Here is a 21,102-nt window from a genome sequence, read left to right as displayed (position 1 = left end):
ATGTACAGTTAAGAACATATGGTGAAAATATAAGGGTAATTCCTAAAATAATAAAAATAATAAAAAACCATCAGTTCCAAATGAGCATAAAGAGAAAAAAAATACAGAATGCTTTCACTCAGCCGCCAGAAGGCAGGAGAAGAAGAATTAAAAAAAAGAATGGCAGTGGAAGAAGTATCCACTAAGAAGGGATCACAAATACAAACTTTTATGCAACTAAGAACCTCAAAATACATAAAGCAAAACCTGACAGGACTACAAGAAACTGATAACCCTACATTCCTGAAAAGATTTTAACTCACCTCTATCAGAATTTGATAGATCAAGCAGGGGAAAAAAATCAAAATCTGAACAATAAAATTAAGAACTCTGACCTAATAGGTAGATATAGAACCTCACCCCAAAATTAGTCAGATTTTTTTCAAGTTCACCTGAAACACGCAAAAACCCACTGTGACCAGATCATAAAAGAAGCTTCAATAAATGAGAGGTTTTCATCATTACTTCAGGTTCTCTGACCTCCAAGCAATTAAACCAGAATCAGTGATTTTTTAAAAGGATCAAAAAGGAAAAACTCCATGTGTTTGGGAAGTTACTCTCCTAAGTAATTCATGGATAAACAGGGAAATCACACCTGAAGTTGTGAAAGATTGAGAAGTGAAGAACAGAAGGGTGATTCACACTAAGGGAATGAGGCTTTAAGTAAATTTACAGACGTACGTTTCTTTATGAAAACCCAGGAAAGACTGAAAACGAGTGAGCTAAGGTTTCAACTCCAGGAGACTGACTTTTAAGAGGAAAGACACAAACTGCATCTGGAAAGAAAATGGGGCCATAACTAGAGAAACAGGAGGGCTTAAGGAACTCATGAGAGAATATTAGAATAAATTGTGTCATTACATTTTAAAGCTGAGCTGAAATGGACTTTTCTGCCAAAAAAAAAAAAATCAAAATTACCAAGATTGACTCAAGAAGAAATAGAAAAGGGACACCTATGCCCATAAAGACATCGGATTGGTCACCGCAATCCCCTCCCGCAGCGCTGAGTTCTGCTGACCACCGACGTCCTGTCCCACAACGCGCGGGGCTCCCGAGGCAGGAAAGGCAGGCTGGGGCCACGGGCGCTCTGGACCTTTCTTTCCTCCCTGTCCTTCAGGCCTGCTCCCTTCCCCTGGGGAGCTTCTCCCCCGGTCTCTTCCCAGGGCCCCTCCCCGTCCCCGCCCCCGCCCCCGCCCCCGCCCCCGCCCGGCTGCGCCTGGAGCCCGCCTCACCTGCACGTGCGGTTGTGCGCCGCGGCGAAGGCGGGCGGGGCGCGCGCCAGCGTGAAGTTGACGAAGCCGCGCAGGTCGCGGGCGCGGCTCCACTGGTAGTAGGCGCGCGGCAGGAAGTCGGAGGAGAAGGCCAGCAGGAAGGCCTGGGCGGCCGGGCGGTCAGCGCGGGGCCGAGCGCCACGCCCCCACCCCCGCCCCCGGGGCGGCGCGCGCGCTCACGTTGCTGATGACCGCCAGGTGCTTGAGGCCCGCCAGGATGTGGAACCAGATGCCGATGTCCTGCGCGCGCTCGGCCACCGGGCGCCGGGACTCGCTCACGAACTTGCGCGCGTCCAGGCGGATCTCCACCCAGTTGTTGAGCAGCGCGAAGAGCGGCGCGAGCGGGCAGGCGGCCACGAAGATGGTGACGAAGCCGAACTGCAGCACTGCGGGGGGCGCGGGTCACCGCCACGCCGCGGCCCCGGGGCCCCGCTCGCGCCTGCGACCAGGGCCCGCCGCTGCCCGCCCGCGGTAAACCCTGCACGTGCGCCCTGCAGGGGAGGCCCTGGGGACACCTCTCTGTCCACAAGGGTCTCAGCCCCGGGCCACCCCTCTCCTCCTGCTCTTACTCATCCTGCAGGCTCCGCTCCTGGGTCCCTTCCCCCAGGGCGCCTCCCTGACTGCTCACACCCAGCTGGATGCGCATGCTCCCTGGGGGCCCCGGGCCGCGCCCGCCCTGTAGCTCGTGGCAGGAGAGGGCGCAGAAACCTGCTTCTGATTTGGGGTCTGGCTCCTCCATTCACCCCTCTCAGGGGAGCTTTAGGAAATGGCTCCTTGGAAGGGGTTCCGGGTCTTCTGTAGCATTACTCAAGAGAGCCTGGGGTCTCACTGCCTGTTGTCCGCTGGAGTGGGGACACACGAGGTGAACCCCCCTCCCTCTACGCGCCTCCCGTCCCGCCCCCGAGTTATCATGAAAAAGCATGTCTCCCCTGTGAGCTGGCCTGCCCCTTTATCCGTGGAATAAGGCCACTGCTGTCACCCCAGTTGCTTTGGCTGCCGGGGAGCTCAGAGCAATGTGCGGGGCTGAGATGCAGCACTCTGGGTTCGGAGCGTGCCCTGTTCTTCCCCTCTGTCATCTCAGAGTAGGACCCTGGGCTGCAGGGACTGTGCGACGTTAGACACAGACCCTGCCCTCAAAGGTGCACCGCCCGTGAGGGGAATGAGCCTTAGGTATGGGCCGCCGTCCGGCAAGGGCACAGCCGAGGGGCCAGCAAAGACCGTGGGCATGGAGAGAACTGCCGGAGAAAATCAACTCCCAGGCTCCCAGGCGCAGTGTGCCCCTCACCCCCAGGGCCCGCTCCCCCGAGACCCTGCTTCTTTCCTGGCTCCCTTCCCACGAGGCTCTGGTCATGCTTTCCTGGGTGGGAGGAGATTAAAGCCACTCCAGGAGACCCGTCAATTGCCCCCAGGTCTTCTCCTGACCCCTGTGCCCATGGCGCTTGCTCCTTCCCCTCCTCGGCCGGCCTTTCTTGGGTGTTGCCCACTCTGACCCCCACAATTCCCCTTCGGATTCTCTGCAGGCCCCTCTGTCCCCACCGCCACGGGCACATCACGTGTCAAGGTGGATGCAGACCGGGGAAGGTGAGGCTGGAAGCCCCGTGAGTGGTGTGACTGCCCCAGCCTGCCCACGGTGCTGGCGTGTCCGTGGCCACTAACATGGCTCCTACCCATTTCAAGGTACTCGTCAAACAGGCCCTCACAGGGCAGAAGCTCGTAGTCCGCCTCCCAGGGCGCCCGGCCAGCTGCCACGGCAGCGCCCGCCTGCCTCTTCCTGGAGCGCAGCCGGACTTTCTGCCACCAGCCCTTGAGCTTCCTGGAGAGGGAGACACGGGGAAGATGGCCCTGCCTCCACGCTGGGCCTGCTGGCTCCCCAGATAAAGGGCAGCAGGGAGATGGGGCGCCGGGGCCACGGGCGAGCACGGTGGGGCAAGGCCTTCGCAGGACAGAGTGGATGAGAGCATCTGTGTCCTTCTGAGGGGCCACACCCCTCCGCCAGCCCCCCTGCAGCACCCGCAGGACAAGCCACATGGCATGGCTCACGGAAGCCTATGGAGCTGGATTCCTCCTGGGAACTCAAAGAAGTGCCAAGAGCTATGTCAAGGTTGAGGGAGTGGATCAGGACTATCGCTGTGCCAGTGGGGGCATGTGTGCATGTGGCTTCGCCCACTGTCACTCGTCCAGCCCCTGCCCCACCAGGCACCCAGCTGCGCCCTGCACTCGTGGTGTCTGTGAGCTCAGCTTCAGAGCACGTTGGTGCCCTGAGAACCAGGGCCACCCAAAGAGGGGACAGGGCTTGGCCAAAGCCCCACAGCTAGGGTTCGTGGTGCCCCAGGGGAGCTGATGCCAAGTCAGGAGCTGCCGTGGAGGGCGGGAGGTGGATAGCTGATGTGCCAGGGGTGGGGTTGGGGGACATGTCCAGGTCAGGTCCAGCCTCTGCCATCCTTTGCGGTGGCTCCGGCCTGGGAGGGTGGCCCAATTGCCTTGATGGGCCACAATGGTGACAGTGGGGGTGGCCCTGAGGAGATGGGACCCCAGTGGTTGGGCCATCCCTGGTAAGGTCCCCTGAGGCCTCCCCTTGCTTCCGTCTCTGGCGCTGCGTCGGAGAGTGGGGAGGCCCAGCCGCAGTAGCCTCAGGCTGGGCCAAGAACCCAGGCCCCCTCCCAGCCCCAAAGCTGGCCCCGGGGCAGGAGAGCTCAATGGGCAACCACCTGGGGTGGGGGTGTCGCAGAGCCTGGGATGTGGCTGAGGAAGCCCTCCCCCTCCCCTGCACTGTGGTGCTGAGGCCCAGGAGGGGCTGACTCGCCTTCCCTCCACCTCTCCCAGGCTGGGGCTGGGCTGGGCTGCTGCCCCAGACACTGGGCCCACGGTCCCTGGATGCTGCCCAGGGCGGGGTGGGGGTGACTCACGGGACGAGAATCTCTTGCACGTTGTTGATGATCTGCTTGCCGACCATGATGACCAGCAGCTCCTGTGCCAGCTCAATGAGGCAGCCCCCGGCCGCACACTACAGCAGCAGGGCCCAGGTTAGCTCAGGGAGGGACTGGCCTCCTGTCCACTCATCCCTCTCTATGCCTCAAAGGTGGCCCTGTCATGCCCTCACCTCCCTTTCACACATATCCTGAGCACATTGAGGACTGCCAAAACCCTCCCTCCCTCCATCCCTCTCCTCAATATCACTGAAGCCCCCCCCAGTCTCCCCTCAGGTCTAACTGGCAGACAGTGAATGGAAACGACCAGGGGCACTGCCATACGGCACCCTGGTTTTCCTTTCGGGACCCACATGGGGTTACACAGGGCTGACCCTAGCCTGTGGTTCCAGGGAGGACCCAAGGTGCAGGCCCCACCAATCGGTGACTCAGTTTGAGTGAGCCCAGGGCCTGGGGCTTCTAGGAGGAGCTCCGGGACAGCACGCCTTGCACAGAAGTACTGAGCTGAGGGTGTCAGCCGTGCTGTTGGGGTGTCTTCCTCACCAGGTGGGGAGAAGCTGCCTGAGAGCGTGGCCAGTAGTAGGGAAAGCAGTGCAACATCGTGTAAACACCTGGATCCAGCCACACCTGAGCCCACAGAGCCCTGAACGTTGTCCATACAGGAGCCAAGGAAACTTTTTGGATTAAGCCAGTTTGAGTTGGGAACTTTCCCGCTGACTGACTGACACAGCACGTCCTGTGCACTTACGCCCCTGAGTGGGGGTCCCAGTAACCTGTCCCCGAGAAGCCCCTCCCCTCTCATGTGACGTGGAGAGTGTCCCTTGGGGGTGGCCACTTTGGAGGCAGCTGTCAGGTTGGGTCAGAGCTCAGACCCGTGGGAAAGAGGGAGACACCCCGCCGCCCCCCTGCATGGTGCTCCTTGGCCCAGCCCAGAGGCCACCTGTGGACTGTTCTGGACACAGCCATCCATGCTGCCTGCACCCCAGCCTCAGGGCATGCTTGGCCCATGGCCACTGAGGAACCAGAAGCTGGGGTACAACTCTGGGGGTTTCTACGTCTGGGAGGATCCAGGGCAGGTGGAGCCCAGGTGCCCCCAGTGGTGACCATCTCTCAAGTACTCACAGATGCACCCCTCCCGCAAACCCTCTGCCCCTCGCCTGCTTCCGGGGTGATGCCCACGCCCACTGCTCGCCCCCGGGTCTCTGTCTTGGGGTCTGCTTTGGGGAACCCACACTACAGCCGTGCTCCCTCCTGTGCCGAACCAGCTTCCAGTTTCTGAAACCACAGGGCCAGCCCGGCTTGCAGAGCCACTGGGCTCCAGGGCGAGCGGAGTGGCTGGTGCTCATGGGGTGACAGTTGGGGGAGGCCAGGCCAGTGGTAGCGGCTCCGGGGCCGTCACAGTGGCTGGAACTCGGCTCAGGTGTGACTCCAGTTAAAATGGGGGAGGCTGACACACGAGGGACACACCGATGGTGAGTGTTTCATGGATGGCAGAGAAGGGGTGTGATGAGCAAGTGTGGCAGTCCTGGGGTGCCGGGGGCGGGGGGCGAGCAGCTGCTGGGGGTCACAGGAGTGGGTCCACTCTCGCTGCATACTCACCTCCTCATTGCGGATCCCGAACAGGGTGTGGTAGTTGCCGGGGTACCCCACAAACCTGCGGGAGCAGGGTCCTGAGGGTGTGCCTGGCTCTTCTCCGCCCCCACCTGACCACAGGAAGCACGAGCCCCAGGCCGCCCGGTCTCCCATGCCGTCCCCCCTTCCCTGGGCATCGAGGGGACACAGGAGCGGAGGGCACAGCAGGCCAAGGGCCAGCGCAGCAGAGGGGCGCGGACCTGCCCTTGAAGAAGGCGATGTAGATAGGCGAGGAGTAGAAGTTGACGAACTGGAAGATGAACACCTTGAGGGTGAAGGCATCCTCGAACTTGGTCTGGGTCCGGTGCATTTCTGCGGCACAGAGAGCACTGGCTCAGTCGCCTCAAGGTCCCCTCTGCATGGAGGACCCCCTCAGCCATCAGAGAGTGAGGGAGCTGCCGGGCGCCCGGATAGTGTGAAGACATCCACTCAAGAAGGGGCCCAGTGCGACAGTCCTAAATTTCTAATTTCAAAATCATCTAAAATCGTCGTGTTGGTAAAGGAAGAGCAGGGACGAGTGACAGTAAACAGTGAGAATGAACATGGTGTGGCCCCGGGGAGCAGGGGGCGCAGTCAGGGTGACAGAAGAGCATGGGCCAGGTGGTGAGATACTGGGAGTGGGTCCTGAGAGGGAGCTGGGAGCAGGAAAGGTTAACGAGAGGGGACACCTGAGGCTGGGAGAAGGGGACGCAGGGCCCACATTGCAGGAACACCCTGGGTGACTCCCCGGTGCAGCCCCTGCCCTCTCCTACCCTGGTCTCCCTGGGACCAACCCCCCCACCGCCATTTCCTCCACTGCACTCTCCTGCCCATCGTCCTCCTCCTGTGAGCACTGAGCTCTCTGTCCCTGTTCTGATCAGGTCCGTTGACAGACAAGCCACCTGTGGCCCAAGGGATTGGCTCATTAGCATCTGTCCTTAGGAAATGAGGGAGGGAGGCAGAGAGCGGGGAGGAAGAGCGGAGGGAGGGAGAGGAGATGCCACCTACAGTCACCTTAGACACAGGGAAGTAGATGGCTGGAGGGGGCCCCCTCGCCCCACCACGGAGGCCCTGCTCACTGTTGGTTAAGCGATCTGGTGGGGGGGTCCCACACACCCCAGCTGTGCCTCCTTCACACATGAGGACCCTGTAGATCCGTGACAAAGTCACATTCTGACTGTGGCTGGCAGGGCCAGCCTTGGCCACTCACCCCACCTCGTCAGGACGTGGGCCAGGGCCACGTAGATCTTGGAGAGGATGAGGATGAAGATGAGGTTCACCACGGACCCCGTGAGGCTGGCGATGCGCGACGCCTGATGGGAGATGGCGGGTCAGAGAGGGGTGCTGGGGTGGTGGTCCAGACCCACCCCCGCAGGAGCAGTGGAGGCTCACCCAGGCTGCGAGGACGGTGTTGTCCGACTTGGACACCAGGATGGCCATGATGGCCCGGTACAGGATGATGGACACAAGGAACATGACCACCACGGCCACCTGCGGGCAGTCAGGCACGTGAGCCCCACGCCCAGCCTGGCACCCCAGCGCCCTCGGGCCACAGCCCCCAGCAGCTCCATCGCTGCTCCTGCCTCTAGACCAGGCCGTGCTCCCTCCCATTCCTGGCAGGCTGGTGGGGGGGGACAGGGAGCTTTGGAGGGGGAGGTGGGAGACAGGGGGAGGGAGGTCCTTTAGAATGAGAAGGTGGACCACATGTGGGTGTCAAGGGGGCCACTGTGCATTGTCCTCGGCTCAGGTGCTGGAGAACCTTCCCTCCTCCCCCACCCCACCCTTCACCAGCCAAAAACTGGGAATTCCTGACATCTTGGAAGGGGAGGGCAGGGATCCAGCTGGAAGCCCCTTTGGCTGGAGGCCAAGGCAGGGTATGGTGGACCCCCTGGTGCTGGGATTGCCCCCCTAAACTTGAAGGATGCCCCAGGCCCACATTCATGGAGCAACTTCCCAGCGTGAGCCCCTGCCCGGCACATGCCCGCCTCTTACAGCCAGACCCCTAGCCTGGCCACTCCCTGGAGTCCAGGCACAGGGGGCTTTTTTGGATGGCAGTGAGGGTCTTTTGGGTCAGAGCAGGCATCAGGCCCTGGCCCCAAAGTGGGAAGGGGGACGAAAGCTGCCACACGCGGCTCTGGAGGACGGAGGGGCGACGCAGAGGGGTGGGCGGGGAGGCAGCGCCCTCACCATCATCACGACCACCACGGAGCCAGCCAGCACGCGGTGCAGGCGGCTCCTCTCGGGGAAGTAGGGCTCGTCCTCGCCAGTGATGGGGTTCAGGGCCATCGTGGGGGCCGAGGCGGCAAACTGGGGCCGCGGCCTCTCCTAGAAGGGAGCCAGTGCTTAGCAGTGGCCCTCGCGGGGAGCGGCCACAGGCGGGGCGACAACCCACCTCAACGTCCTCATAGTCGGAGCAGCCCCAGCGGTAGGCCAGTGTGGCGCTCTTCCGCTTCCAGTACTCCAGGAACAGCACGGCCCACAGCGCCATGAAGAGGCTGAAGAAGACGGTGCCGCCGTGGTCAAAGAGCCGGCCAGCCTGCGGGCGGGCGGGCGGGGTCACACCTGCTTGGCACTGGGGGACCCTTTATGCCCCCCGATTTCTCCAGTGTGGAGTGGCAACGCATGTCCCGTGCCTGTCCATCACTGCATTTTACAAGCAGATGCCTCCTGTCCTTCTGCACAGGCCCACAGAGGGAGAGGACTGTCACCCCAGATGGCCCACACCCGAGTCTCCCCCGTGCCCGACGTGACTGATTTAGACGAGATTGGGCCTTTCTGAGCTGTTGACATTTAGATGAGATCTTTGGACTTACGGTTAAGGTTGTAGCGCGTCTGAACTTTGGGGTGTTGGGGGCAAATGTATGTTGCACATGGGATGGACACGAAGTCTCGGGGGCCAGAGGAAGGACTGTGGTGGATTGAGCTGTGGCCCCAGAGACATGTCCACCTGAGCCTCAGAAGGTGAGGGCTGTTTACACGTAATTAGGGTGAGCATCTCCAGTGAGGGTGCTCCAGACTTGGGGGATCCCTAACCCAAATGACAAATCCTTAGAAGAGAAGGAAGCAGACAGAGAGACACACAGAGGGAGAGGCCACGGGAAGAAGGAGGCAGAGGCTGGGGTGAGGCTGCCACAGCCAACAAACACCAACGATTCGGGGCAGCCCCCCTAAACAAGGAGGGAGGCACAGAACAGGTTCTCCAGAAGGAACCGACCTACCGACACCTTGAGGTTGGACTTCCGGCCTCCAGAACTGGGAGAGAGTCAATTTCGGTTGTTTCAAGCCCCCAGTTAGGACAATTTGTTATAGCAGCCCCCGGATTCTGACACAGATGGATTCCCAGGAGTGTGGCAAAGGTGCGTCTGGGCTGTGGGTCCATCGGGGCACCTGGGCTCCAGGCCCAGCATGTGCGGGAGGCAGGCGAGGCTGCTGTTCCCAGGGAGAAGCTGACCCACCCGGCAGCGTGCTGGGCTGACATGTGGGCCACGGGCTCCAGGACTCTGGGGAGCCTCCCGCCTGGCCTCTTCAGGCAGAGATTCTGCTCAGGCTGTCTGGCCCTGAGAGCTTCAGGGCTTGTCTGCCTTGAGGGGTCCTCCACATGACCCTGGTGGCTAGTTCCACAATAAGAGTGATAACAGACAGTGCTACCGTATGGGCACCGACTGCATGCGGCTCTCTGCCGAGGGCTGAGAGGCAGGCACCCACTGTAACCCCATCCAGGTGGGACATGGCCACAGAGGTTAGAAAACTCATGGGCTCTGCCTCAAACGGCGACAGAGCAGGGGTCACAGGGGCAGCACGAGAGCCTGGGGAGCTGCCTTCCTCAGCCCGCCCACTCCCTCCTTGTACCTGGACCAGGGCGCAGATGCTGGAGAGCAGCCAGAAGGGGCAGTCGGGGCAGAGCGGGCACATCTCAAAGCTGTCTGCGCTGCTGCACAGCTCCTGCCTTCAGGGCGGGGGGGCTCGTGGAGACATGCGGACAGCCCTCCCCGCCCGTCCCACGCTCACCCTCTCCCTCCCACCACTGCCTTGGCCAGGCCCAGGGTCTCTTTAAAAAGTAGTTTTAAAATATGTGGCATGACAAGTTTTGAGATAACATTTTGAAATTTTAGCTCTGTAATAAAATAATGCCCAAGTCCAGTCATTCACTTATTATAAGAAAAGTTGACACTATCATAAGAAACAAGGGTAAGTGCCAATAAAATTAACCTGGGAGCACAGTGGTCCACCTGTCAGCCTGGGGGCACTCTTGTCCACCTGCATCAGCCTGGGGGCACACCTGTCCACCTGTGTCAGCCTGGGGGCACACCTGCATCAGCCTGGGCACACACCTGTCCACCTGCATCAGCCTGGGGGCACACCTGTCCACCTGCATCAGCCTGGGCGCACACCTGTCCACCTGCATCAGCGTGGGGGCACACCTGTCCACCTGCATCAGCGTGGGGGCACACCTGTCCACCTGTGTCAGCCTGGGCACACCTGTCCACCTGCATCAGCGTGAGGGCACACCTGTCCACCTGTGTCAGGCTGGGCACACCTGTCCACCTGCGTCAGCCTGGAGGCACACCTGTCCACCTGCATCAGCCTTCTAGCCAGGTCCACAGGGCCCTCTGTGACGTGCATGAGGGCAGTATGTGCCCAGCCCTCACCTCCATCCCCAGCTCTGCACGGGGCCTGGCACCTGTGGGTTCTCCTCACTGCACACCGGCCTCAGGAGACACAGGGCAGGCCTGGGAGCGGAGGCAAGAGGACACTTACGTGGGTGTGTCTGAGAACAGCATGGAACAGCCCACCAGGAACACCAGCGTGCCCACCGCTGCTGCTGGCAGGAGCCAGCCTGTGTAGAACCCTGCAGGGGGACACGGAGGTCGGCTGGCAGTGAACCGGTGGGCCTGTGTACCCAGAATTGGGCTGAGCGCCAGGTGGAGATCTGCACAGCCACATTTGTCCCCCACAGACCACATGCAGCCACCGGGGTCTGAAGCCTTCTGGGAGGAAGCGGTGAGGGGCGCGGTCCTCAGGAGTCCCCCTGGCAGCTCTCAGCACAGTCCCTCCCTCCTGGCCTCTGCCCTGGACCCTGGACACCCCATCCCATTTACCTCGGCACCCGAGCGCCTGGGGCTCCGGCGCCTGTGCTTCCCACCTCCTGGACACCACTTTCCTGAGCTCCATCTGCCTCAACCAACACACGTGGGATGCACCTCCCCTTTAGGAGAGGCTCAGTGCCTACCATGTTCCAGCCCTAGGAGACTGAGGGTCCTTCTGGATGCCACCCTGCCCCGCACCCCCCAGGGCCAGCTTCCTCAGTTACCCCCCATCCCTCCGGTGTGCAGCCGTCTGCCTCCCACGAGTCCAGCCCAGCCCCAGCCTGGGGTCCTGCTCCAGCCCTGTGTCTGCCAGAGTGCCCTCTGTAAGATGCTGCTCTGTCTAGAACCCAGAGGAAGACCACCCTGTGCGACCCTCCAGCCTGGCCTTGCTGTCCCCTGGCTCCCACTCCTCCCTGGCCCTGAGAGGAGCCTCGGGTCCTCGCACATGTGCTGTGCCTTGGCCCCGACGCCCTGGCCTGGCGCACCCTTCCACAGCAGGCAGCCCCTGCCCTGTCTGGGTCCACAGTGGCTGTGGGTGGCCTTTTCTTCTGTGTCACCCACAGCCAGTGTACTCCTTGAGGGCAGGGTCTCCCCACTGTGCACGGCACCCCAACATGGCTAGCCATTTGAACAGATGCATACATGCATGATTGGAGGACTGCATAGGCCTGGGGAGGGGGCACATATGCTGTGTTTGGGGACAAGAAAAAACTTTAGAAGGCTGGACACAGAATTGGGGGGGGTGGGGCAAGAACTGAGCCCACGAGGGGAGCAAGGAGCCTCGGGGCTGCCCAGGGCAGACACCCATTCTGAAGACGACAGCCTGCCTGGAGGAGGTGAGAGGGCCACTCTCCCTGGACCCCGGGGCAGGGGTGACCTCCGCCAGGTCACTGGTTCCTGGGGTGACCCGGGGTCTCATGGGGCATGTCTGGTGGGCCAGGGACACTGAGGGCTGGAGTCAGGAGGGGCCCTTGCCTGCAGACGGGGGCTCCCAGTCCCTCTCTGGGCTGTTAACAGGGCTCTAGGACAGCCACAGTGCTCAGTTATGTTATTGGGCCGGGGGTCCAGGGGAGCTGGGCAGCGTCAGGGTTGGGAGTCGGGGAGCACTGGCCTCTTGGGGACACGGGTTAGCAGACTGTCACCCTGCAGATCAAGTCGGGGGGCCTGGGAGGCCCGAGGGGCAGTGGGCGTGGGACTCACCGAGCCAGGCGAAGTACAGGGCCACCTTCTCCCCGAAGTACCTGCGCACGTGGTCCAGAGGCTGGTACTTGTTCCACTTGCGCCAGCGGGCCCAGTGCTGGGACAGGACCTGACGCTGGTTGAGGCCCGGAGCCTGCAGGCCCTCCGGGGGTGTCATGAAGGGGCCCTGGGGACAAGAAGCCATAGGTGGGAGAGTCCAGGCTGGTCTGGGCACCGTCCCTACTGGACAGTTCTAGGTGTGGGGGCTTCAGCACTGAGCGACACCATGTGCCACTCGGCATGGGGAGACGGGCGACAAACCCTGGGAACTAGAGTTGCTGCTTGAGGAAGAAAACAGAATCCCGCTGGGTGCCGGGGGTCTGGGAAGGGACTCTGAGTCGAGCCCCTCGGCCTGGGCTTCCAGGGTCTGAGTCCAGGGTAGAGGAGGGACCCGGGCAGGGTGGCCCAGGAGGAGCCAGCAACTGCAGTCCAGGGTAGGGTGAGTATCTCTGGGTGGGGGACTCTGCTGCCTGTGCTGTGCAGCGTCCAGCACTGGCCGAGCCAGTGAGGCCACTGTGTCAGGCTCTGTGTGTCCCCCCGGGCCCTGGCGCCAGAAGTGATGGGGAGCAGGGCTGTGGGTATTCCCGTCCACACCCTCATTTAACCCCTGGGTGGTGTTCGGGGAGGGACTGTGCCCACGGTCACACAGCAGTGGGTACAAGCCTGACCCGGGCCCTGAGGCCCCGCTGCCCCTGCCTGCAGCTCTGAGGGTCTCGTGGTGGGTGGCTGCGGGGGGCCAGGGCGTAAACAGCCACACACGGTATACATTTGGTCAAGGATGACAGTCAGGCGCAGTGGCAGCTGCCTCCCTGGCACTGCCTCAGTTTACCCGGCTGCCTGAGGAGCACAGATCTTACTGACTTCTCGGAGAGGGAAGCTGCCTAGGAAGGTGGAGATGCCGGGCCTGTTACCTGGCCAGGACAGCGTGTGGCCGCCCACAGCCTCAGACAGGCTGAGCGTGGCCCGGTCACATCACAAGTGCATTGCTGGCCCCCAGCACAGCGCGTGTCTGACCACAGCTGCCCAGCACAGGAGGGCAGGGCCCAGGCCCCCCAGTCTCCTGGGGTAGACAGCAGGACCAGGGGGTCTTCCTCATCCAGGAACTCACCCCCATGCCCAGGACTGAGCCCCCACCCCTGGCGCATCCAGCCCCCCAGGACTCACATCATGTAGAGGGAAGGCCGCGCTGAAGACACCCTCTGACAGCAACTGGTCAATCCCAAACAGGCCTTTCTTCTCGAGGCCATATGGGGTCTTGGCAAGGATCTCAAACAGCTATGGGTTGGTGGGGATGGCACTGGTCAATTGTCATGTGATGGGGGGGTGGGGACATCCCAGCCTGCCCCTCTCGGGGGTAAGCCCGCGACGGCCTCCCGCAGCCCTCTGGTGACAATGCTTTGCACGCCCAGGTCTTCTTCGTTCACCGGCTAACACACACCACAGCCCCCCAGTTGTGGTCATTCTCCCACTCGCTCACGCGAAGACCTTGGCCAGAGCCAGGTGGCTCAGAGGAGTCGAGTCTGGATTTGAACCCAGGCCCTGCCTGTGCACAGCCATCCTGGACCTGTGCTCTGGGCAGGAGGCAGCCTCCAGGAGGACACCTGGGTCGGGTGGCACTGCCTGCCTGGGCAGGCCCATGTGGCCTCGTGCCCCCAGTGGTCAGCAGAGGTCTTTCCTAGGCAGGCCTGTGGGAGCCCCTTCCCCACCACAGGCCATGGGAGCAGGCCTCCTGGAGCGACCCCACTCTGCCCGCCCTCCTCAGGGACGCCGCAGCTCTAGTCTGCTCGGTCCCTCGGCTCCCTCCTCACTGGCCAGCGGGACCCACGCCCACCCGGGCCTGGTGGTCTTGGCTGTCTGTCCCACAAGTCCATCACTGTGACATCCGTTCTGGGCCCTGAGGGATCCCTGGGATGGGGGGCAGGGCCCAGCTGTGCTTGTGCAGCTTCGGCACGTGCTCCCCTGTGCAATGAGCTGGGGGGGCAGCCTCTAGGCCGCCAGTCTCCTAGCGCCAGGGCCTCAGCCCTCTGACCCCAGGGGAGCCTTCCTGTGTCCACGGAGGGCTTCTTTCCCAGCTCAGGTAAGGAAGTCTGGCGCCGGCAGGCCTCTCAGAGCCAGGCAGGGCTGGGGGCCCACAGCAGGGACCCCCCACTCACAATCTGGTGCCTCTGGGTGTTGGAGAAGAAGGTGTCCTGGTTGTCACTCCCAAGGAACCTGTGGGTGTATGAAACATATGGAACTGGAGTACATGTGCACATGCAGGAGCATGCACATGGGGACACATGCACATGAGAAGAGCACGCACATGGAGCACACGCACATGAGAAGAACACACACTTGGAGCACATACACATGAGAAGAGCATGCATATTGGAGCACACACACATGAAAAGAAAACACATATAGAACACATCTACATGAGAAGAGAGCACACATGGGAGCACATCCACAAGAGACGAACATGCACACGGAGCACATGCACATGATAAGAACATACACATGGAGCACATCCACATGAAAAGAGTACACACGTGGGAGCACATCCATATGAGATGAACATGCACACAGAAGCACACGCACATGAGAAGCACATACACGGGAGTGCACACACATGGGAAGAACACATGGAGCACACACATGGGAAGAACACACGGGAGAACACATACATGGGAAGAACACACGTGGGAGCACACACATGAGAAGAACACACAGGAGCACACACATGAGAAGCACACACACGGGAGCACACACACATGAGAAGCACACACACGGAAGCACACACACATGAGAAGAACACACAGGAGCACACACACATGAGAAGAACACACAGGAGCACACACACCTGAGAAGAACACACGGGAAAACACACACATGAGAAGCACACACATGGAAGCACACACACATGAGAAGAACACACAGGAGCACATGCACATGAGAAGAACACACAGGAGCGCACACACCTGAGAAGAACACACAGGAGCGCACACACATGAGAAGCACACACACGGGAGCACACACACATGAGAAGCACACACACGGAAGCACACACACATGAGAAGAACACACAGGAGCACACGCACATGAGAAGAACACACAGGAGCACACACACCTGAGAAGAACACACAGGAGCGCACACACCTGAGAAGAACACACGGGAAAACACACACATGGGAAGAACACACAGGAAAACACACACATGGGAAGAACACACATGGGAGCACACACATGAGAAGAACAAGCACGTGGGAGCACATGCACATGAGAAGAACACATGGGAGCACACACACGTGGGAAGAACACGCACATGGGAGCACATGCACTGGCCTGTAGACACGCACACACTGATGCACACTCATGCCCCCACCTCCACCCTGGGAGACACCCACTGCCACCGGTGCCACAATCAATTTCAGTTTTCCCTTTTCCTTTCCCGAGGCAGAAGGTCACAGTGGGTTCTCCAGATGTCACAGAAACCCCGACACTGGGTGGGGGACAGTGGACTGTGGCTGGGCAGAGGGCAAGGGGTACAGGAGCGCCTGGCTCACCCAGGAGCCCAGAGCCCTTTCATGTGACCCCTGTAGCTCCAAGCACAGGACCAAAGACCTCGTGGGTGGCAGCTGGTGGTCGCCTGTGTGGACGGACGATTGACCACAGAGCCCTCTCTGGGACACCAGAACTTTGGGAACCCCTGCGGGTGGGGGCAAGCGTGTGTGTGGCTGAAGGTCGCCCAGCCCAGAAAGGAGGGGTTCTCAGCACGGGCGGTGGGAGCGCATGGGAGTCCGCAGTGCAGACCATACGCCAGTGCCCCCCACCTATACACTACCCCTATCTGTGGGCTGGGTGTGGCCAGGTGACTTGCTTTGGCCAGTAACATGGTGACGGAAGAGGTGCCCTGCCCACCTCCATAGACACGTAGTGGAGCAGGAAAGGGATCTGCATGTCCAGCCACCGAGGTCTGAGGGATGTTTGTCCCACAGCACAAGTGCCTGTGACTGCCGGGGACAACTTACAGAAAATGTGGCTGCTCTAGGGCATGCCCACCTGAGCTCACAGGCCCTGGGTGCAAAGCTCCAGGAAGGAGCGAGCGCGGGGCGGGGAAAGCATGGCATCAGGTGCACTCCTCTGACTCTTCCCTTCGCCATGCGGCCTGGGCCCCCACCCAGCACAGCAGGGCGGCCACTCTCACCTCGACAGCTTGCTCACTTTGAACTGGCAGGAGTAGTACTCCGGGGGCAGGTCAGGCACGTCCTCCAGCAGGATGTTGGGGATGCCCAGCCACTCCAGCAGGCTGGCCGACCAGTTGGAGGCCTGGTTGGGCAATTCCTGGAAGGAATCCTAGGTTGCTCCTCCGACTCCTGAGGGGACGCGGCTGCTGCAGTGGGTGGGGGGTGTGGCTTTGCACACTGGGCAGCAGATGAAAGGCTCCAGCAGAGGGCCAGAGCCTCCCCTGGCCTTGCTACGGACCCAGTGGAGGGAACAGGCAAGCCCGTTCTCCCCGCGGGCCTCAGGCTTGGGTCAATTTGAGGCCCTGAGCCCCCCAAGGCAGGAAGGGACAAGAGGGTTGCAGCGTGTTTCTTTGTCCATCTCCATGCTATGATGGTGAAGGGGGGCCCATGGAGTGGGTGGCAGAACCACCCCCAGGAGTGTCATCTTGAGGTCCCCCAGGAGCCGCTGCCCCCTCCACCCTGTGTCCCCCAGGCTGGGGCTTCCCCTCCCCTGCCTGCAGTGCTGGCTCTCAGCAGCCTGGCGGGGTCAGAGCCTGGAGGGGCCCAGGCAGCCAGCTCAGAGCTTTGGCTGCTGCACACACAGTCCACCCCTCCACCTCCCCTGAGCCCACCATAGGGGTCACAGCACCCTGACCTGTCTGCCCAGCAAGGCTTCTTGGAGCACAGTGTGATGGGGGTTTGGAGGGGTCCTCGAGGACACTGAGTGGGGAACCCCCAGGGGTGTCGGCACCAGCAGCTGCACCCGGTATGTTGGGTGCAATCATGAGTGACTTGGGATTGTGGGGGGACCTCCAGGCCTTCTCCCTGCACCCCATGCACCCTGGTACCTGCAGGGGCAGCTTGAGGCGCAGCTCTTCGGCGTAATAGCAGAGCACGGCCCAGGGGGCGCTGAGGAGGACATAGTGCACCGCGCTGTCCGCATCCTGGACGTCACGCTGCAGGGAGCAAGGGGCTCTGTGAGAGGCTGAGGGTGCATGTGTGTGTGTACGTGTGTGTGTGCATGTCTGTGTGCGTGCATAATTGTATGGGTACATGTGTGCCTGTGTGTGTGTGCCCGTGAGTGTAAGTGTGTGTGTCCATTCACATTCTCGGAATAGACAGATGATTCTGTAGCCATGGTAACGACTAACCAGCACTGGTTTTAAAGCAGCTTGATGAATGACAACTTGCCCCTGTGAACACGCCTCTGAAGGCCCACCAGTCGGTGAGCACTCCTGTTTGGAACTCAGTCAGCGACAGACAGACAACACTGGGCTGCTAGGACCAGCACCAGCCAGTCTGCTCTGGGACCAGCACAACGACCACACTCTTCCCCAAAGCCTGCCAGAGCACCCTCGGCCTTGTCAGAGACTGGGCCTGACCTACACCGCTCTCCTGACGTAAGTGGGCAATAAATTCAGCTTTGGGTTTGCAGACATTGCATGATTGTCTCGCCCTTGGACAAGCCACTGCGTATCTGTGTATGTTCTGCATGTACATACAGAAGTGTGCACATGTTCACACATGTGGGGACATGTGACAGGCACTGGAACCCTGAGATGGGGACTTCTGGCTCCAAGATGAGGTGCCTCTACTGACTGTACACCTGCCTTCCAAACTCCCTCTTGAATCCAGTGGTTCTCAGCCCTCGCTGCCTCACAGCCATCTGGGGCTCCCCAAATGCCAATGCCCAGGCCCCACCTGGACCCAGCTGGAACAGATGCCCATCGGGCAGACATGGGCCTCAGTGCTTTGGGCCTCCCTAGCTGGCTGTGACGTGTGCTGAGAGCTGAGAACTGTCATTTAGAGCAAAGACCGAGGGCACTTTGGGCAATATGTTGGGGAAGCTGCCCACTGGTGCCCCCTGTGGTTGGCCCTCTGTGCCCCCCACTGAAGTCCAATTTGGATCAAGGTTTTATAAACTCATGTGGCCACATCTATAAGCCACGCCATCCCATAAGCTTTTTCCATAATAAAAGGCGGTGACTTTTCATCCCACCCACCAGACTGTCAAGTGGATCCAAACTCGGAAGGGGAGGGGGTGTTAGCTCTTGACCTCCAACTCCATCGTGTATCCCATCGTGTATGTTTGCCAACAGAGGAAGCTCTGGAAGGGAGTGTGGCAAACCGTGGGCCTCGGGGTCGAGGAGGGCGAGCCTCGAGGGGAAGTGCCTGCTCACTTCGTACCCCACACACCGAGGAGGAAATGTGAGAACACGAAGGGCAAGCGGCCTGGGGAAGATGCCACGCACGTAACCACCAAGGAAGAGGTTCTGGGATACATGAGCTCCCGCGCATCACAAGACAAACGTAAACAGCCTGACAGCAAGACAGGAGAAGGCAGTTCACAGTATTGGAAACACAGCCCATGAACATGCAAAAAATACCCCACCTCTTCAGGAATCAGGGAAAATGTGAACTAAACTGCATGAGATGCCACTATACACCAACCAGACTGGTCAACATTCTAAAGTCGGACACTACAGAGTGTTGAGAAGACACAGAGGAGGGGGCACTCATTCACCCTGACAGTCGTGCAAATTGAGGCCACCGCTTGGCAAAATGGTGAGGCCATACACACACCCCCTGGGCCAGCAGCTCTGCCCCTAGGAGAAAGCCCTGCACCTGGGCACAAGGACACACACACACACACACACACGAAAGAACTGACAGCAGCCAGTTTTATAATAGCCCCAAACCAGAACAAGTTAAGTGTCCACTGACACTGGAATGGATGAGCAGGAGGTGGGACAGTCACACGGGGGGGGCTCTCTACAGCAATGACATGGCCGCAGCAGCTGCACCAACTGTGCATGGGCCTCATAAACAGGATGTCAGGGAGAGCTACACAGAGTGTGAGTCCATTCTACCAAGTTCAAACAGACCACATCAAGCTGTGTTAAAATGATAAAGAAACGCAAGAATGTGAGTAAGATAAGATTCAGGATTGATTACTCAGGGTGGGAGAGGCCACCAGAAGGCAGAGCCTGTGTCTGGGGAACAGAGGAAGCCACGTGGTCGGAAAGGAGGGCGGAGAACGCAGGAGACATGGAGAGGGAGCCAGCGGCGGGCCTCAGGGATGAGACGAGTGGGGCTGGGCTCTGTGCCCTGACCCCCAACTGCTCCGAGACCTACTTGTACCCGCCTGCCCCACCACACATGCAGCATCCACACAGCTCCTTCCCGCTTTCTCAAGCTCCCTGCAATGGCGTAAAGCATTCTAGGTGGTACCCACTATTATATCTGATGTCATACACGCGCAAGGAGCTTTTTAGCTGTTGGCTTCTATAAACATATAAAGAGCTATAGTGACAAATGTTACGCCTAGACATAGCTTTGACCTTGGAAATGGGATGTGAATGGAGAACTGCCTTCTGAGTTTTCAGGTGGACCTGAAGGGCCCTGGTTACCAGGACCGAGCTGGGCATGCCACGATGGGTGGGTGTTATCCCGGCCTGTGATCAGTGGTCCTGAAGCCATCGGGAGCTCCCTGCGGGGGTGCCATCTGGTAGGACTCTGGGGCTCAATTTGTTCCAGGGCTCTGGACACCGTGCCCTCAGGCGTTGTGGGGCAAGGTCATAGGTCACTGAATGGATGCAGCGCCTAGGGCCCTGCCCACAACCGACCCCCCGTACCTGGTCCACACACAGCCCAGCTGCACGAAGGTTGTCTAGAAAGGTCTCCCTCCAGTCCCCGTGCATGTCTGTCTTGTCCCGGGTGGTGTTGTCCTGCTGCTGACCTGGCTTCAGGTCTTCCTCCCAAACAAGGACGAAGTCTGCTGATAACCAACAGGGACAGAGGCAGGGAGGACGGGCTGATTCAGGGATGCCAGCTGGTGGGGGTTCCCAGATCCCAGCCAGGACACCCAGGCTGCAGGCGGGAAGCAGGAGCCAAGCACTGAGACCCCCATCTGCTCCTCCGTGTCTCCACCCAGCCCTCACTCTGGACCTGGTCCGGGCAGAGAGGACTCCAAAGGAACCTCCAGCACAGCTCTGCATTGGCTGCTGGGGAAACTGAGGCCTGGAGAGGGGCTGGGGCCTGCCCCTGAGATCCCTTCTCTGGCTCCATCCCTGCAGGGTCAGTCCCAAACTCCCACAGGGATCTCTAAGGACTCTGAGTGTAAGGACTTACCTCCCTGCCACAGAGAGCTGTAAAAGCCCGACGAAATAGAGTAAGCCCTGCTTTCCTGGCACTAGACATCAATGGACGCAGGGCGAAGGGCTTTGAGAGGAGGCAGCACATGAGGTGAGCCCTGCATTCACTTCGGCTTTCTCCCTAACGACACTTTTCCAAACCACAGGGCAGGGCAACAGAACCCAAGAGGGAGCAGAGGCATTGCTGGGCGAGGAGTGGAGGTCAGAACTAGGGGCTGCTAAGGGGCCCTGGGCTTGAGGAGTGTTGTGCGGAGAGCAGAGAGCCACAAGTCTGTGAGGAAGGCCCCTGGGTCCTCGGAGCTCTGAGGCTGTTGACGCACAGAGGTGGCTGCTGGCTAACAAAGACTTGAGAGGAAGCCGAGTGCTGGAGCTCCAGCCAGACGCAAAGGAGGGAGATGGGTGCACACCCTGGGATTCCAGCCCACACGCCCAGGCCACACCGTAGGAGTAAGGACTGCAACACAGGAGTAAGAAATGCACCTTAGCAATAAGTGCAAAACTGAAGTGAGCTGTTCTAACATCTAAAACGAAGTTTAACAAGATCAAGGTGACCTGCCAGTAATCTAACTGCC

The 21,102-nt window shown here is 60.1% G+C and overlaps 1 protein-coding gene across 8 annotated transcripts in view; it reads right to left on the bottom strand.

Moving 5' to 3' along the window:
* The window catches only part of ANO7 (anoctamin 7), a 34,984-nt gene that overhangs the window by 5,910 nt on the left and 7,972 nt on the right, over positions 1 to 21,102 (bottom strand). For 3 of the 8 annotated variants that reach the window (XM_070270734.1, XM_070270738.1, XM_067053899.2), the window contains exons 4-21: positions 20,012 to 20,154; positions 17,225 to 17,332; positions 16,375 to 16,526; positions 14,328 to 14,385; positions 13,339 to 13,449; positions 12,136 to 12,301; positions 10,607 to 10,697; positions 9,698 to 9,794; positions 8,241 to 8,384; positions 8,036 to 8,173; positions 7,241 to 7,339; positions 7,059 to 7,161; positions 6,070 to 6,181; positions 5,837 to 5,891; positions 4,217 to 4,314; positions 2,978 to 3,123; positions 1,491 to 1,696; positions 1,272 to 1,414 (exon numbers count right to left, since the gene is read on the bottom strand). In XM_070270734.1, the coding sequence (XP_070126835.1) occupies positions 1,272 to 1,414; positions 1,491 to 1,696; positions 2,978 to 3,123; positions 4,217 to 4,314; positions 5,837 to 5,891; positions 6,070 to 6,181; positions 7,059 to 7,161; positions 7,241 to 7,339; positions 8,036 to 8,173; positions 8,241 to 8,384; positions 9,698 to 9,794; positions 10,607 to 10,697; positions 12,136 to 12,301; positions 13,339 to 13,449; positions 14,328 to 14,385; positions 16,375 to 16,526; positions 17,225 to 17,332; positions 20,012 to 20,154 (2,170 nt within the window). Of the gene's footprint in view, positions 1 to 1,271; positions 1,415 to 1,490; positions 1,697 to 2,977; positions 3,124 to 4,216; positions 4,315 to 5,836; positions 5,892 to 6,069; positions 6,182 to 7,058; positions 7,162 to 7,240; positions 7,340 to 8,035; positions 8,174 to 8,240; positions 8,385 to 9,697; positions 9,795 to 10,606; positions 10,698 to 12,135; positions 12,302 to 13,338; positions 13,450 to 14,327; positions 14,386 to 16,357; positions 16,527 to 17,224; positions 17,333 to 20,011; positions 20,155 to 21,102 lie in introns of all 8 variants that reach the window. The other 5 variants (XM_070270733.1, XM_070270735.1, XM_070270736.1 and 2 more) reach the window with 4 other exon arrangements.

The sequence above is a fragment of the Equus caballus genome, chromosome 6, assembly GCF_041296265.1.
Source record: "Equus caballus isolate H_3958 breed thoroughbred chromosome 6, TB-T2T, whole genome shotgun sequence".
NCBI lineage: Eukaryota > Metazoa > Chordata > Mammalia > Perissodactyla > Equidae > Equus > Equus caballus.
Note: the sequence above shows the minus strand (reverse complement) of the source record. Positions and strands in the feature narration are given on the sequence as shown.